At 56.5% G+C, this 18,125-nt stretch overlaps 1 protein-coding gene across 1 annotated transcript in view; it reads left to right on the forward strand.

The window, feature by feature from the left end:
- Positions 1 to 245: 245 nt before the first annotated feature.
- Positions 246 to 18,125, forward strand: part of LOC102161330 (uncharacterized) — a 37,040-nt gene continuing 19,160 nt past the window's right edge. Inside the window, 12 exon segments of the mRNA XM_085009125.1 lie at positions 246 to 468; positions 2,508 to 2,601; positions 3,358 to 3,497; positions 4,751 to 4,877; positions 4,983 to 5,112; positions 5,761 to 5,945; positions 8,194 to 8,327; positions 8,808 to 8,831; positions 9,395 to 9,530; positions 11,101 to 11,203; positions 12,377 to 12,458; positions 12,866 to 13,032. Of these exon segments, the coding sequence (XP_084865251.1) occupies positions 2,529 to 2,601; positions 3,358 to 3,497; positions 4,751 to 4,877; positions 4,983 to 5,112; positions 5,761 to 5,945; positions 8,194 to 8,327; positions 8,808 to 8,831; positions 9,395 to 9,530; positions 11,101 to 11,203; positions 12,377 to 12,458; positions 12,866 to 13,032 (1,301 nt within the window). The 5' untranslated portion in view covers positions 246 to 468; positions 2,508 to 2,528.

An 18,125-nucleotide genomic window follows, 5' to 3' on the forward strand; every position in this document is an offset into this window, starting at 1 on the left:
CATTCCCCTTGACCACCCCAGAGGGAGTCAGGGCGGGAGGGCCCGGAGAGATCCTGTTGCAAAAACAGGAACCTCGGGAGGTTGATTAAAAAAAAAAAAAACAACCGTCTGAACGCTTCCTGTCCCCCCAGAAGATAACGCTGCAGTGGCCACACATACGGGGGAGACTCAGCTGATAGAAGATAAAGGATTTCTCCAGACGCTGACCTACGGAAGACCAGTGACACAGAAAAGCCAAACGAGAGCATTTCGGTGCAGAGGGCACGTCTCAGCGAGCAGGCTCCTTCTTGTGGTCGCCCCGAAATCCCACCTCTCGGAAGGCGCCCCCTCCCCCGGGCCCCTCTGCTCTGTGCCTTCATCCCACAGAGCCTTCAGGCCCTGCCCAACCCCACTCACCAGCTGGACCAGGCTCTGCCCTCAAGAGCCCCCCGAAACGGTCCGAGGAAGATCCCCACATTTGGCCGACAGGTAGGTTGACCTTGCCCATCTTCAGGGCTGTCGCTTTGGCTGAATCCGGTGGCGGCACTGGTTTGGGATGGGACAGAAGGCGGCATCACTCGAGGGCAGGAGAAGGGACTCAGCCTCTGGGGAAGCTGGTTTCCGCATGGCTGTACACAGTCTTGGGCGGACGTGGCAGGGTGTCCGTGTTGAGGGGGACCCGGCCACTGTGTGCCCTGCATCTCTGTGCTGTGTCATGTCTACAAGTGACATGTTTCCTTTGGGGTGTTTCTAAGCAGTAACTTCATCAAGGGTTTGTATCAGACGCCCGCCTGCGCCAGACAGATGCCACCCCCCAAACCCCGGACTTGGGGACTCTGATCCATGGGTCTGACTCAGGGACCTTTTCCCCAGCTCTGGTGACACCCAGAAAAGCATGGCATCTCACCTGGGAAGGCCAGGAGTGATGGCACCGTCACTCCATCCTCATAAAACTAACACAATGGGCGACTCATGTTGTGTTCAGAATCTGGGAAATCTTTCGTGCCTTTGCTGGAAAGCCTCCGGGGGCCACCAGAAGGTAGCTGGTGGCTGGATATTGGAGAGGCGTCTTTGGGAGCCTAAGATGGAATACAAGCCTCAGTTATCTCCCTGCCTCCTTGAGCCACGGTTCCATGGCAACGGGGTTCCAAGGCACGTATACAACCTATGCCATGACTTGCAGCAACACCTGACCCTGAACCTACTGACGGAGGCCAGGGATCCAACCCGCATCTTCATGGATACTAGCTGGGTTCGTAACCCGCGGAGCTGCTCCCCTTGGCCAGCTCTTGATGCTGAGATCCAATGGTCTCCCTACACCATTTACTTCCCGAAAGACACGGACCATCCTCAGCCACCCGCTCCACCAAAACTGTGCCAAGGTCACTCCTGACCTGGCTCCTGGTTTCCCTGTAGGCTTCCAGCTCACCTGGCCTCACAGTGGCTTCATCCAGGTGCAGCCTCACCTCCCAAGGCTTCTTGCCCCTCAGTTTCTGCAACACAGGCAGCTCTCTGGCTCCCCTGGGCCACCCAGATCATTCCCAGGCAAGTCTCCTCACCCCAAGGCCACTGACAGAGGAGACCTTCCAAAGCCCCCCTCAGTTTCTGCAACACAGGCAGCTCTCTGGCTCCCCTGGGCCACCCAGGTCATTCCCAGGCCAGTCTCCTCACCCCAAGGCCACTGACAGAGGAGACCTTCCAAAGCCCTGGTTCTTCCCTTAGCGTGGTGCTGGGGGTGTCCCTACCTGAAAGGGCCTTTGTGAGTAGAAGAAAAAGGCAGAACCAATGCGTTTGGCTCAGGGCCAGACAGAGTTGCCTCATGCCCCAACGTGGCTGCTGTGGACCAGCATGCTCATCATACATCCCTTTTTCTTTTCACTGGAGGCCTCTCCTGCCCCTTAGGGGCCACTTAGGAGAATATCAGCTTAACATAATCCTGATACCAACTCAGGCATTCTCAGTGGATCTCCGCATGTAGGAATGTGCACAAAAGATGGCCCATGATAGTGGGCCAGGGGAAAAAATTTGGGGGGGGGTGTTGGCACCCAGAAAATGTTTCTTTAATCCAAGTTTGCTTCGAGTTGGCATCATGAATATATGTTAAACTTGCTAATGCCTTGGAGGGAGTTTCAAGCAGAATTTAAAAGGGGACTGATTTTACCTGATGCCTCAAGGGTGTAGGAGGATAGTAACCACACTAAGCTCTGATGGGATATTTGTAGACCAAATAGGACCTCATGAACCACCTAAGAACCCTGTAGAGGAGCAGGAGAGGTGAGGCTCCCAGGGAAAAAAGAAAGGGATGTGTGATGAGGATACCGGTTCACAGCAGCCTCTCTGGGCTGTGAGGTAACTGTCTGTCCCTGAGCCAAGTGCCTTGGGCCTAACCTTTTCCTCTACTCACAGAGGCTCCGACAGATAGATTCTGATTCCTGGGGACTCCCCCGGGGGTTGTGCTAAGAAGAAAGGGCGCCTTCCTTGGTTGAAATCAGACGTCCTGAGCTGCTGTCTCTTCTTTGGCTGTTTAGGTCCAGCTGTGGGGCTGCGGCATGGTGAGCCCGTTGAATTTTGTAAGCCTCCTGGTGCTCGTGAACTCAGCATGCTTTGTAGACTCACAATTGGGTAAGTGTCGGCCAGTCCTTGAATGCTGGCATCTGTGACGTGGTGGGGCTGCGGCACCCCTAAGGCTTGAAAGGGGCAAAGGTGGGGGAGGGGCACAATAGGGGAAGGGGACGAAAGGGTACCCACCATTAGGACTGAAATAAGCTACGAAGATATGCTGCCTAGCACAGGGAATATAGCTAATATTTTGTAGCTATAAATGGAATATAACCTTAAAAAATTAGGATTTGCTATAGGGTACATCTGCAACTTTTATAATACTCTACATCGACCATACTTCAATAAGACACTCAATTTAGGGAATTCCCACTGTGGCTCAGCAAGTTAAGAACATAGATAGTATCTATGAAGATTGGGGTTTGATCCCCGGCTTTGCTCAGTGGGTGAAGGATCTGGCCTTGCAGTGAGCTTTGGTGTAGGTTGCAGGCCCCTCTCATATACCACGTTGCTGTGGCCATGGCCTAGGCCAGCAGCTGCAGCTCCAATGCAACACCCAGCCTGGAAACTTCCATATGCCGTGGGTGTGACCCTAAAAAGAAAAAAAAAAATTTCCAATGTAATTAAATGGCTAATTAGGCCAAATTGGCCTTGATAAAGGAAGAAACAAAACAAAAAGCAAACAAACAAACACAGACCCAACCGTGATACCTGCAAAACATCTCCCCTCAGCTGTAATTATGATGTCGCCTGGGGGCAGGAGTGGGAGGGGGGAACTGACTCTCGTTAACTGTTCTTTTTCTTTTTTTTAAATTACAGCACAGAAGGAATCTCCTATTATAAATACGAAACTAGATAAAAGGAAAAAAATCTTAACCTGGAATTCCAGGAGAAACGTGACTCAGCAAGAATGTATAATTGACATCCCATTCGAGGATCCCATCAGACCAACCGTAGAGGTGGCTGCTCATGGGTCATGCCCTGTGGCTTTGCTTCTAGACAGCTTAAATTTTCCTGAAAAAATGTGTCTTGAGCCTCCCATTCCTAATGTTCTCGTGGGGGAGGAGAACACATTTTCCATCCTCTTAGGTTCAGTGACGGGGTCTGCAAATTAAGTGCACAAAGGGCAGATTAGCAGAAGAGGCATTCTGCTTTGTTCCTATGTGTAATTTTGACACCCATGAAGCTTTACAGAAAAGAGGGGAAAACCCAAAGAAGTGATCAGACCAGGGAGTTTCGGTGTCATTCTGACAAAGGGCAACACTTTTTGAAGACAGGAGGAAACAAAAGGAAAGATGTTTGCTCTGAGGGCTGGTAAATTACGGGAAAGGACTGCTACGTATGTGGGGAAACTAAGGGAAGATAAAGGTTCTTTGATAAGATCTTCCTGCGGGGGGGCTCTCCGTCTAAGTTACACAGGCCACTCTCCACAGGCCAGGGCGGTGTTTTTACCACCTTCCCAAAGGGCAGCCTATGCCTGCTTTCACGCAGAGAAGGGGCGTTAGCAAACTCGTCCTGCAGTTGTTGATTCTCACTGCCTCCTTCAGTTGAAAATAATCCGAAGGAGGGAGAAGCCAATTCTGCCTTTTTTTTTTTTTTTAAATGAGGAAGTAAAGGATTTTTTGCAGACTCGGAATTTTGGCTCAGATGTGGGTTTTCCGTGAGGCTGAATTTGAGATGAGCCCGAGACAGCAGGTCTCGGCTTCCAGGGGAGGGACAGGCCGTGCCTGGGTCTAGCAGCCACTCACGGGGTCCCTCAGAGTTATACATTTTTTTTTCTTTTTCTTTTTAGGGTCACACTGGCGACATACGGAGGGTCCCAAGGCTCGGGGTCAAATGGAAGCTGCACTTGCCTCTACCACAATCCGAGCCACATCTGCGACCTACACCACAGCTCACGACCATGCCAGATCCTTAACCCACTGAGCAAGGTCAGGGATTGAACCTGCATCCTCATGGATTCGAGTCGGGTTTGTTACCGCTGAACCACAATGGGAACTCCCACATTCTTTTTCATGTTTAAAAATATTGAATCACTATGTCATACACCTGAAACTTGCATCATAGAGTGAGTGCATCAGCTGTACCTCGATCAAAAGGAGGGGTTTTGGTCAGAGGCCCCCTGCCTCCTGCAATGGTCTCGGGATTGTGTGTCAGGCCAAGGAGCCTGAAGCTCAGGTGGCGTATTTACCCTTGGCTCCGCCTCTTCCAGGTCTCCGACGACAACTCCTACGCCTGCACCTTTGTCAACCACTTGCTGCACAGGGGGGCCAACCTGACCGTGAATGTCACCGCAGATGGGCAGGTGTACCAGGAGTTCCTGACCATTCCCAACCCAGGTGACCGCGCCCCCCCACGGCTTCCTCCTGTTCACAGCACCCATGGGGCCGGCGGGGCGCAGGTGCTGGCGGGGCCGCCGTGAGGGTCTGTGGCTGTCTTTCCAGGCAAAGAAGGTTCCGGAGGCACAAACCTGTCCTGCCTTATCTACAACATCCGCTTCATGAACTGCAGCTGGATGCCGGGCCCAGCCGCACCGGCCGACGTCAGCTACCACCTCTACATGTGGGCATCCCTGTAAGCCGTGCCCCGGGAGCGGGGGCCTCGCTGGGGGTGGGAGCGTTACCTGCCGAATGAGCCACAGCCCAGACACGCTTCCTCCGGGTCCAGGGGCATCTCTCTAAAGGCTCCCCCAAATCCCAGAGGAAAACGCCCGTGTCCCGGTCACCTTCAGCGGGCTCCCGGCGCCAAGCTGTCCACCCTCCCCCAGTCGGAAAGTGTCAGGAAATTAGCAATTTAATCTTTTTTTTTTTCTTCTTGCCCATGGCATGCAGAAGCTCCTTGGCCAGTGAACAAACCCGCCCCACAGCAGTGACAGTGCCAGATCCTTAATCTACGAGGCCACCACGGAACTCCTATTTTTAGTTCTTTGTTTTGCTTTTTCTTTTTTTTTCCTGTTAGGGCCACACCTGCAGCATATGGAGGTTCCCAGGCTAGGGGCTGAGTCAGAGCTGCAGCTGGCGGCCTATAGCACAGCCACAGCAACGCCAGATCCGAGCTGTATCTGCGACCTACATCGCAGCTCGTGACAACGCTGGACCCTTGACCCACCCAGTGAGCGAGGCCAGGGGTCAAACCTGCATCCTCATGGATGCTGTACTGGGCTGTTAACCCACTGGGCCCAGCACGGGAACTCCCTCCCTGATGCCCGTCTTGCAATCGCAGTCATGGCAACGTGTCAGAATGCAGCTGGTACATCCTTGATTCCACGGGGACGCGGGTGGGCTGCCACTTCGAGAACCTCGACGAGCCCCACAACACGGACAATTACTTCTTCCTGCTGAACGGCACCAGCAACGAGACCGCCATCCAATTTCTGGACTCGATTCCCTTTGTAGGCAAGGATATAGGTAAGACAGTGGCCTCCTCTGGCAGTATTCTGCCCCTTCTGCGAGTCGCCCGATGTGTGGACCACGTGCTGGGTCCCACACTGGCCTCGGCAAGATGCAGCATCTAGATTTAGGCTCTGGGAAAGACGCACACAGGGAGCTAGGCTGCTCCTAGCTGTCCCTTGGGGTGGGACGCCTGCATTTTTGGCACCCGTGAAACATGCAAGGTACAAGGGATTCATGTTTTTGGTGATCACAAGTTCTAGAAACACCTCGCCAACCCCGAATTAGTAACTACTGATTCCTGGCTGCTCGGGGAAACACAGGGTTAGCCTCCGGTCACAACATTTTCATCAGCTTATCCAATGCATGGATTCTTCCACCATAAGGCAGGTCGCAGCCTTCCTGTGCTTAGGACTGATAGGAAAAAAAAAAGTTTCCTCTACCCTCTTATGTGCAGTGAAAGGGGCATGCAAATTAAATTGGCAATGGATCAACAGAAGAAAAGCCTGCAAGTTTAATTTTAATTTCTACTTGCATGGGCGGGGGTCCACAGAAATGAAATAACAGTAACACCCCTCATGAGTGGTTAGACTCAGGGACATACATGCTATTTTAATAAAGAGTGATACATTGCGAAGACGGGATCAGACAAAGGGAAGGGAATTTGAGCTTCTGGAGGTGATAAAATGCATGTGTACACTCAGGGAAGATAAAGGTTATTTTCATAACGTTTATGCAGATTCATCTCAGTGCTGATTTTTCCATCGTTTTCACAGTCGCTAAGCTTCCCCGGGAGTTCTTCTGAGGCACAGTGGGTTAACGATCCGGCGTTGCCATTGCAATGGCTCGGGCGGCAGCTGCGGCTCAGGTCCCATCCCTGGCCTGGGCTCTTCCACATGCCACTGGTGTAGCCAAAGGGGAAAAAAAAAAAAAAACAAGCTTTCCCAGAGAGAGAACTCATGGAAGCCCTCATTGCTCAGGAGTTTCTGCTTTTAGTCAGATAAAGGCAGTTTGGGAATGAGTTCTTTCTGTACGTGTTGCTTCTCAGTTGCCTTCAGGCATAAATAACCCTCATGCCAAAGTGTCATTTTTTTTTTTTTCCTTTTTAGGGCCTCACCCACAACATATGGAGGTTCCCAGGCTAGGGGTCGACATGGAGCTGCAGGTGCCAGCCTACACCACAGCGACAGCAATGCGGGATCCTTAACCCACCGAGTCAGGCCAGGGATCAAACCCGCATCCCACGGATACTAGTTGGGTTCTTAACCCGCTGAGCCACAACAGGAACTCCCAAAATGTCCTATGTGGGGGGGACACTCTGGTGCCTTTCAGGAGCACCAGACAGAATTTGAGTGCTGTGCTTGGGGGGATGTTTATAACGGTGACACGGGCGACGCAAAGCACAGAAGCGTGGGAAACGCGGTACCCGACCAGCCATGGAAAGAGCACCTGTGTGCCGTCTGAGCTGCGGAACCTCCGCTGGGGACACCCCTGTTGGGCGACTCCCATTTCATGCCACCTTCTGGAAAATAACTGCTGAAGCTCCGCGGGTGCTGATCTGGGGGTTCCAGGCTGTGTTTGAGGCGCAGGCGAATTTTCAGATTTGGACTCTGCAAATAAACCAGACATGCTCGGTAGCAAAGGCGCCGTCTCCCGGCTGAGCCGCGTCCACCAGACTTGAGGCCTGGAAGGGCCCTGGGGTCTTTGAGATCTGAGCATGGGAACAGGGGCCACTGCCCCCTACTTGTCCGTGGACCTCCTGTCCTGAGCTTGGGTGACCCTCCCCGTGGCTTCTCATCTGCGTTTGGGTCTCCTCTTCCGTCTCTTAGAAGGACACTGCCATCTGCAGTCCCTGGCAGAGGAGGGGCTCTCAGAAGCCGACTTCTGGGAGTCTTTCCATCCTCAAAACGCCCAGGTCCAGCCCACCCGGAGTGCCAGTTGGCGTGTCTTCCTTAGGCTGGGCACGCAGGTGACTCCCCTGAGACCTCCACGTAAACGCCAGCCAACCTCCGTCCCGTGGGTCATAGGAAGTCCCGGAGGCCGACGTCTCTGCCCGGATCCCGGCCATTCCACGACCTGGAGGCAGAGGCTGGGGCTCGGCCAGGACAGGCGCTTGCAGCAGGGAGGGGACAGCCCGGGTCTCGGGCCTGGCGCGCCCGTCGCCTTCTCTTCCAGGATCGACGGGGATGCTTCTGCAGGGTCCCAGGTCATGGACGCCTCCGCCTCGTAGATGTCTCACCTGAGGCCTCTTTGCATTTCTTCTCAGAAAAGTATAACCCACCAGCCAATGTCTCGGTCACCTACAATGTGTCCTATTACATCATACGGTGGGACAACCCCAAGATCCGATTCCACCTTTCCCATCACATCCTGTGCTACGAAGTGGACGTGCAGAGAAAGGTTCAGGCCCCGAGCGTCCTGCCTTCTGCGCTCCCCCTTGGAGCGGAAGCCTCACGCATGAGAAGCTAACGCTTGGCTCCAAAAGTCTGTGCTGTGTTTGTACCTTTACTGTCTCTTTGTCCTGAAAATGCTGTTCCTTCTTTTTCTTTCTTTTTTTTTTTTTTTTTTTTAGAGCAGCACCTGCAGCCGATGGAAGTTCCCAGGCAAGGGGTTGCATTGGAGCTGTGCCCACAGCCATGTGGGATCCTTAACCCGCTGAGCGAGGCCAGGGATCAAACCTACATCCTCATGGATACCAGTCGGGTTTATTAACCACGGAGCCACGATGGGAACTCCCGCTCTTTTCTTTATTCTTGATTTTTTTAATTAAAAAAAAAATCCCCCTTACGCTTATAATAAGCTTCGTGCCACCCCTGGGTTGGGAGGGGCTCTGTTTGAAGATGGAGAAAGCCCCTCATCGTCTTCCCCTTCTCTTTTCAGGGCAGCGTCTCCAAGGGGGAACCCGTGAGTATCTCCCCCTCTGTGCATCCCACAGCTCTCGGTGGGCAGCACAGCTCCGCTCAGCCTGGGCCCCCCTCTGCCCCTTTAGCAGATGGTCCACAGGTTTGCCTCCCACGGAGAGGCCCCCTGTGGATGGAGAGGTATCCATTGTCCACAAGGACACCCCTGAGCTGTCCAGGGACCGCCGTGCTGTCCCCAGGGTGGGAGAAAAAGTGACAGCTGGGGTCCCCGGAGCAGCACGGCGTCCGTCGCATCCACGGGCGTCCGAGTCCAGTTGCTGCCTCCTCGTCCTCTGTGGAATCAGAACAATCCCGACCCACTTCCCACGGGCGTGAGGACCTGCCCACCACATGTCAGAGACTCATAGCTGTGACCCCAGGTGGGGACCGGCTCCACCTGCAGATGCCGAAGCCCCTTAAGGGACTCCCCCCCACCCCGGCCCGCCCCCAGCAGGAGACACGGAAAGGTCACCTTCCTGCCAAGGTCGCAGCCCTGCCTCCCCCCCTGCACACAGCCCAGCGTTTGTCACCACCGCCCGTGACCCTGGCTCTGTATGTCTTCGAAAGGTTTTCCAAAGAGGAGAAGACGAAAATAAGTACCTGCTGCCAGGCGCCACCGTGACGGGGGAGCACACCCTGCGCGTGCGCGTGAGGCACGCCTACGGGACCATGTGGAGTGACTGGAGCGCCACCTGCTCTTTCGGTGAGACTCCCGGAAATGCCTGTGGACCCTGACGGGCGGCCGGGACGGAGGGAGATTGAGCCTGTGAATTCTGCTGCCCGAGCCTCCTCCTCTGGCTCTTAGGAGGCCACTGTCCTTGGCTGGAGGGCCCCCCTCATCCAGGAGGACCTCCTCCAGACTCCTCACTCCATCACACCTGCAAAGACCCTGTTTCCCAATAAGGCCCCGTTTTCAGAGTTTAGAGGAGGGGCACATCTTTTGGGGGTCCGCTGAGCCAACTGCAGGGCCCCTCCCAGCCGAGGCCCCAGGGATGGCTTGGGCGGGCCGTCTGATCAAATACACCATCCACAGCGTGTCTGCTTTCCTGCACCCCCCACTCTGACCTTTCTGGGTTCACTATGGGAGGCCTTCCTTGATGCAACCACACGGACACAGGCCGCTCTGGGGTCATCTTGCTGCAACCCCACTGGGGTGTCTCTAAGGCCCCCCAGCCCAGGAAAGCCACCCTCCGGGAGCCAGCCAGGCTGTTCACACTTTTCTCCCCCCATGGGGGGCTCTGTCTGCCCTCCAGGGGGCCCTCCTCCTTCATGGGAGAGGCGGGGGCAATCACACAGGACGTATGACAGTTAGCATCGCTGGGCATGGCTGGCATGGCTCCTGGCAGGGAGGTGCCCAGAGCTGCCCCCGTGAGCTTTGTGGTCCAGACTCCCTGCATGCCTGCCCCGTAGGACCACAGGAGCCATGGCTGGACCCCCTGGAAGCCAACAGGGCATGAGCTCTAAGTATGCACCTGCTGAATGCCTAAAAGCCATAGGGCTGCCCCACTCTCACCGCAGAGAGGAGGCGCCAAATCCACGTGCGAGCTTCCTTCCTCGTGGGCAGTGGTTCACGCCTCGCAGAACTCTGGAGCCCACCTGTCAAGTCCGAGTTCCCAAGAGAAAGCCTCATTTGCAATTTTTTTTTTAAACACGTTTTATTGAAGTAGAGTTGCCTTACAAGATTGTGATCATTTGTGCTGCACAACAGAGTGATTCACTTCTACATGTGCCCACATCCATTCTTTTTCAGGCTCTTTTCCCACATAGGTGAGCACAGGATGTTGACTAGAATTCTCTGTGCTGCACAGCAAGTCCGTGTTGACCATCCCTTCCACACACAGTGGTGTGCTTGTCTCATTTGCAATTAAAACACAAACAACTCATACACACAACCACCTTCGTTCCAGCCTTGACATTTCACAATTAGACATTCATTCCTTTGGCTATGCAGTACAGTGTTGAGAGTAACTATGTATTAAGAAGGAAGGCATTGTGCGGTATCCACTTTGCCCTGGTGGAAATGTATTTGGTGGGTCCTCTCTCACGAGAGGGAGGGGGCACTGGATGGGGACAATGAGAAGAGGTCGGGTGAGATGGGCATGGGATCCTAGAACAGTGCCAACATTCCCACTTCCCTTGGGTCCCTGTGTCTGAAAGTTCTTTTCTCTTTTGCTCCAGCCCTGCTTCCCCTACCCCGCAGTCTGATAGTGGGGGTGGGGGCACGAAGATGACCCCCTGGTCACTTCTGACCCTCTGCTTGTCTGCCCCATCAGGCTTCCCTGAAAAGGATTTCGGCAGATTCCTTGTCATCCTGGTCGGGCTGCTGGTGGGGGCGGTGGCTTTGTTCAGCATGGGCCTGATGTTTCTCTGTAAAAGGTAACGCCCCACCCACCCACCCACCCCAGACACCATGGTCTGTGCAGGAGGCCGGCCACAAAAGGCCACACGGGGTGGGAGTGGGGGTGTCACCCCATGCACAAGGAACGGCCAGAAATCCAGGCTCAAAAGGCCGATTCGAGGTTGCTGAAGCCAGAGCCGGGGGAACAGCGGACGGCCGGGCTTCTGCCACCTGAGATCACGCCATAATGGGGCCACATATCCACTCCGGTTCTCCTCCCACGGCCGGCGGGTCCTGGGAGAATCTGACCCTCTGTAGGTGTGGGGTCTGCACGCTCCCTGCAAAACTCAGTCACGATTTTATGCCCAGAAGAACGAGCGTTAACATAAGAGCTTTCCAAAAAAAAAAAAAAAAAAAGCCTGGAGTTTTTGCAAGGAGCACACAGGTGACCGGATGACAGGTTGGGGACGTCACGTGGCGGAGTGGCCCTGAGCTCGGCACCGGTGAGGCTCTGTCCCCTGCGTCACCATTAGGAAACGGACGCTGGGTGTCCCCTGACTGCCTGACTGGGGACTGCGATGGAGGCCGACTATGGGTCACAGCCACCACACGGGGGCAGCAGCCGAGCACCACGGACCGACCGTTTCTCCAGCTCCAGTTTCCTGGTTTGAGGCACGGGTTGGGGGGGGGGTGGCCTCCGGCTCAGATGGGGCTGTGGCATCAACTCGCTGAAGATTTAGGCTCTGTGCCCTGTACCGGCTGCCTGATGATGCCTGTGCAGGATATGCCCACCTGGGGTGACCAGAACCAGGCTGCTGCTGGGCAAGCCTGGCGGGATGGGGGCCCATCCCATCTCCAGGGCAAAGCCCCAGGACTGTTTGACACACGGGGACCAAAGTCGGTGATGGAGAGTGTGGGGTGCTAGTGGCGCCTGGGGGTTCCCATCACGATTGCAGCCTCATGGGGACCCTTGTGATAACTCGGGGTATCCTGTGGTTACTTGGGGATTCGTAGCAGGTTCCGGGGCCTTGGGGGACAGTTGAGGGCCCTCGAAAGGGCCCTGGGGTCACACCAGCCTCACCACTGACTTTGAGCAGAGTGGCTGGTGGGATCCTGGGTTTCTCCAGGATGGGACAGGTGCCACGCCTTGGGGACCAGAAGGCCAAGCCAGCCTCTCTTGCCGTCCACATCTTTGGCCCTTTTCCTGCCAGGTTCTCTCTGAAGCAAAAGCTGTTCCCGCCCATCCCGCAGGTGAAGCAGGACCTGGCGAGCTCCTTCATGTCCAACCTGGAGGTGAGTGACACCGGGTGGCTTCTGGTTCTGGCCACCACCTTTGAGAAGCCGGGGTTCGCCTCTTTGGAGGTGGGGCCGGAAGGGTCTCTGCTCGCTGAGGGGGCCCCTGGCAAGGGTGGTGGCGGGAGGAGGTGGGGGGGTTTGGCCCTCCAGCCGCCTGCACCGCTGAAGCCCCTCCTTCCAAGCCTGCAGCCCAAAAGCCAAAACCCGCAGCAAAGTCGAGGAACCCCAACAATGTGACCTATTTCCGTAGGGCTCCTCTTTGAGTGTGGTTCTCTCTCTCTTTCTTTCCCTCTCCCCCCTCCCCCCCCTCCTCTCTCTCCTCCCCCCTCCCCTCCCCCCTCTCCCTCTCCCCCCCTCCTCGGAATGAAGAGCTGGTCCAACCCGTGTGCTGTCCTCTCTCGCAGACGGCCTGGGACGGGGGCCACCCCGCGCCGGGCTCGCAGGACCCCGAGGACATCCTCACAGTGGAAGAAACGCGGTGCTTTGCCCGCTGAGACCTGGAGGTGCTGGGTCGGGCCCCGCACCCCAGTCCTTACGAAAACGCCGCCGCAGTGGGCCCTCTGCTGCATCAGCGATAGGACTCGGCGCGGGCCCCTCGCCGGCCCCCGCCCCTTGCATGGACTCAGTCTGCAGCCGCCGCCCCGCAGGTTCCCGCGCCCCACCCGCGACCCCCGCCCCCCGCCCCCCCGGCGCCCGAGGGATGGACCTGGCCCCCCAGCTTGGACGCGCCCGGCAGGTGGAAGAGGATGAGTCCCACACACAGCGGTCCAGATTGTCCGCAGCGGCACAGACTTGGGGACAGACAACTCGGGAGTCACCTGTCCGCACTGCGCAGCCCGCCCACAAGGGGGCGAAATAAACACACACGCGATCGGGTGTTAGGGCATCGCAGGGGTTGCCTGTGGGCACAGCTTCGTGGTTCAAGTTCCTGGCGGATGCTGGTCCGCAGAGGAGGAGGGAGAGAGCCCTTGCCCCGCAGATGCGCTTGCCGGGTGTGCATGGCGTGGCCTCTGTGGGTTCCTTTGCTGCTCTGGTTCCTGCGTGTCTTCCCCTTCCAGCAAACTGTGCATTTTATCGAGAACCCTTTATGAACGAGGTTATTTAACTTAAGGTTACAATACAGTGGGTCGCCACGAGTTAAGGTGACGCTCCATGTACTGTAAGATGGGGGTGCCATTCCCTGGTGGCTCAGCGGATTGAGGAGCCGGTGTTGTCACTGCTGCGGCTCTGCTGACTGCTGTGGCTCAGGTTCGGTCCTGGCCCGGGAACTTCCGCATGCTGCGGGTGCAGCCAAAAATAAAACAAAAATAAAATAAAATATTGGTTATATGCCCTGGATTGTCCACATCGTAATTGCTATTGAGAGACTCTCCGCAAGGGGGGATTTGGGGGGATGGGAGGGGGGCGTCCCCATGGATGTGAAAATCCTCAGGCAGAAGTTGGGGTGAGGGGTTCCCTTTGATGGCTAAGAACCTGGGATAGTGTCCCTGAGGATGTGGGTTCGATCCCTGGCCTCGCTCCATGGGTTAAGGATCTGGCGATGCCGTGAGCTGTGGTGTAGGTCGCAGGAGTGGCTCGGATCCTGTGTTGCTGTGGCTGTGGTGTAGGCCGGCGGCCGCAGCTCCCATTCGACCCCTAGCCTGGGAACTTCCATGTGCTGCAGGTGTGCCCCTCAAAAGGGAAAAAAAAAAAAAAAAAGCTGTAAGGGGTAGGCAGACGCAGGGCAGATCAGGGATTCTCATCAAGCCATGGACCCCGCGCCCCCGGCCCCCGGCCCCCAGCCCCCAGCCCCCAGGCCTGGCGCTGCCCCTGCTCCAGGCTCCACTGGCCCCTCCAGGCTGCCGTTCACCCAGGAGCCAGGGCACTGGCAATTCTGCAAGGACACCTCCTTCTGTCTCAGAAACACTTCCTGGATACGCCGCAGCTCGGTGGAGAGGGGGCAGGGGTGCAGGGGACTCTGGAGGGACCAGAACGTGACACAGGTGCTTCGAAGGCATCGTGCCATCTGGGAGAGCTTCGCAATATTTTCCCCAAATCATTTTTTTTTAAGGAAAGAAGAGCCAAAAAAAGAAAGAAGAGCAGAACATTTTTCTATTGCCCTCCCTCTCTCTGTTTTTTTTTTTTTCTCTCTTTCTTCTTTGACTATTCCTCTCCCTCTCTCTCTGTCTCTCTCTGTCTCTCTTCAGTCTTGATGGTATTTAGCACATTTACAATATTGTACAACCACCACCTCTATCCACTTCTCATCCCCCCCAAGGAGACCCCATTCCCACGAGCTGTCACTCGCCCAGCCCCAGCCCCAGCCCCTGGCACCATGAACCCTCTTCCTTTCCCTGTGGACTTGTCTGTTCTGGACATTTCCTCTCCATGGAATCCCACAGGGTGTGTCCTTCTGCGTCTGGCTTCTCTCACCAGGCATCGTGGGTTCAAGGTCCATCCAGAGGCAGCCTGTGTCCAAGCTCCCCTCCTTTTCACGGCTGCATCGTTGTCCACTGTGTGGAGGGACCCCATTCTGTTTATCCATCCATCCATCATCCATCATCTGTTCATCATCCATCCACCACCCACTCGTCCACCCATCCATCCATCTACCCACCCAGCCACCCATCCATCCATCCATCATCCATTCACCCACCCAACCATCCATTCACCCACCCATCCATCCACCCATCTACCCACCCAACCACCCGTCCATCTACCCACCCAACCACCCGTCCATCCATCCATCATCCACTGATGGACGTTTGGGTTGTTTCTTTTCTCTCTCTCTCACTGCCCCCCCCCCACACACACACACAGCGTTAAAGCTGAGCACATTCATGGAGGAAAATAGTCACCAGTGCCCCCACGGTGGCTGACATCAGGCACCCCCATATCTCAATATGCAGGACGAAGACACCCGCCCTCCCTGCCCTTCCTCCGCCAGGGGCAGAAGGAGGTAAAGGCAGGGGAGGAGAATGGAAACACCTGCTGACAACCACAGCCCTCTGCTGCATCTCTCCACCGGCTCGGCACGTCGTAGCCATCTGGGCTGGGCCACCCCGGGAAGAGGCCGACCTCGCCGCCAGGCCAGGCTCACCGGGGCTGCCCGCCGGGGGTGTGCGGACGTGGGCAGAGACGCCCCTGCAGACGCAGAAAAGGTGCCCGCTTCCCGATTTCCTGGGATGCTGAACCCCATCCGAAGGCAAACCTTCGAAGAAATGGGCATTTCACAAGAGGCGGCAGCTGCTGATGTGATTTCAAAACTTCGAGGGTTGGGCTGGGGCCAAGCTCAGAGGAAAGCTCTTGCGAAAGCCTTGTGGGGCTTTGAGAAGATAGGAAAGGGGAGGCTGTCGATGGGAGGGAAACTCGTTATCACCGTGGACGCAGCGCCTGTGACCCCAAGATACCTCCCCCCAGTGAGCTGCGCCAGGGTGGCGCCGGAGATAACTCGCCGGGGGTTACAGGAGGTTCCCTAGCTCCGGCCGTGACAACCGGTCCCGGGAGAATGGGCTTCTCTTGGGGCCATCAGCTCCAGTGGGTGGTGGGCTTGGCCCCCCGGGAGCTTCTGATGCAGGAGGATGGATGCAAATTAAAAACCAGAAGAGCTCCTTGGTGGTTCAGAGGGTAAAGGACCCGGTGTTGTCAGAGGAGTGACTGGGGTTGCTGTGTGGTGTGGCTTCAATCCCTGGCCCAGGAACACCCACGTGCCAATGGGACATGAATTTGGAGTTGACATCCACCGAGTGCAGGTGTTGAAAGGGGCAGAAAGGCCCCACCCCCGTGCAGGCAGCGAGCTTGGGACTAGACATTGGCTGGTTTTCTGAAGCAGTGGCCGCCAGGCCTGGGGACGGCTCTGGGACAACAGGTCTGTTGGTTCCCGCAGGGAGCAGAGGGCACGCCTCACCCTGCCACGTCCAGGGCGCCAGGCCAGCAGGAATCTCAGAACACAGAGTGTCCTTGCCTGGGGGGCAGGGCAGCCCCTGCGGCAGGATGTGTTTCTGCTGGGAAACTTCATCCGGAAAGGCCCTCCTCTCCGGGGAAACCCACAGGCTACCCGCAGGGTCACGGACGCCTGGCTCGCCCGACCCCGAGGACGAACGAAGCCAGCCTTGTACCAGGATCTGGCCCCCGAGGGTCTGCCTGTTGGCAGCCCCGCTGTGCTGGAGCCCCAGCGCCATGGGTCTGCCCTGCAGGTTTGCAGAGCTGGGCGTGGGCCAGCGAGGGAGGGCAGTTGAGCTCCCAGCCTCGCTGCCTGGGCCTCCCAGGTGGTGAGGCTGCCCCGGGGGGAGTTGCGGTTTGGGGCAGGGGTGTCTGAGACCCGCCCCCAGCCCTGCTCAAGCCCAAGCTGTGTTTGCTCCCCACCCCCACCCCAAGAGGTGCCCCTTTGCAGCCCCAGCCCAGCTTCCCCAGGGCTGTGCTGGGACCGCCTGCTGACCAGCTGCAGAGAACACCGTGCGACGCCCATGGGGTGCGGGGGGCAGGGCAGCAGCTGAGACCCCCCCGCTTCAAGAAAGGAGACCCTCTCTGCAGTTCTGGAGGGGAGACGAGATAAGATTCTCCCCCACAAACAGAGGTTCCCAAGTGCTTCAGACCAGGCAGGGGTCGGGGCTGGAGAAGCTAGAGAACTGGGACTTGGGGCCACCCTGGGGAGGGGGGGGCGGCAGCCTGAGGAACTTCAAGGTCTGTCCTCAGGATGGACCAGCTGGACGCAGCTGTGTCCACACCACAGGCCGCAGGGTGACGGGCCAAGATGTCCTGTTACCCCGTCTGACGCTCTCCCGGCAGACGGGCGGTTTGCACACGTTCACACAAGAGACACAAGCTTTTCTCTTCAACGCACGCACACACATACACAGTGTGTCCCCATGGATGCTAATCAGGTTCTTTACCCACTGAGCCATTAGGGGAACTCCTGGGATATGGGTATAATCCCTGGGTACAGGTGTGCTCAGGTGTCACACCATGGTGCACCTGACAGACATCTAATCGGGTGTGACACGCGGTCCCTTGTGCTGCCGCGGGTTACGGGTCCGGCCTGCCTGTGGCTCTGGAGCAGGTCCCAACAGCAGTGCAGGTGCAGTCCCTGGCCTGGGAACTTCCTCCTGCCGCAGGTGAAGCCAAAACCAAACTGAAACAAAGACGCACATACCAAATAGTCCCTTGCTGGAGTCCAGGGGTGTAGTCATACCCCCATGTGCGTGCATAGACCTCCATGGGGCCTCACGTCAGACTTAATTAATGTACCCCACAGGGCCGGCACCTGAGCACACCTGTACCCTACGATGCTGAGAATAGCCTAGGAGTTCCCGCTGCGGCTCGGCCGGTGAAGACCCTGACTAAATCCGTGAGGATGTGGTTCGATCCCTGGCGTGGGTTGAGGATCTGGCGTTGCTGTGGCTGTGGTGTCGACCAGCCACTGCTTGACCCCTAGCCTGGGAACCTCCACCTGCCGTGGGTGTGGCCTTAAAAAAATAATCATACTACCCTCTGCATAGCTATGCTCTTCCAGAGGTGGTCCTGCAACCATTGCTTTGTACAGTAATCGTCCCAAGTTTATTCAGCCTGTTATTGCAGCGTCATGATGACACGCAGACAAAAGCATCATCCTAAGCCCCAGTAGATACTGCTGGGAGGACGTGACCGGATGCCTGGACGGTAAGGGGCTTAACCCACCCCTTTCCG

This window comes from Sus scrofa, chromosome Y (genome assembly GCF_054392235.1).
Source record: "Sus scrofa isolate SSC_HxYL_T2T_F1_AM1 chromosome Y, Sscrofa_HxYL_maternal_Yorkshire_Landrace_v2.0, whole genome shotgun sequence".
In the NCBI taxonomy this organism is placed as follows: Eukaryota; Metazoa; Chordata; class Mammalia; order Artiodactyla; family Suidae; genus Sus; species Sus scrofa.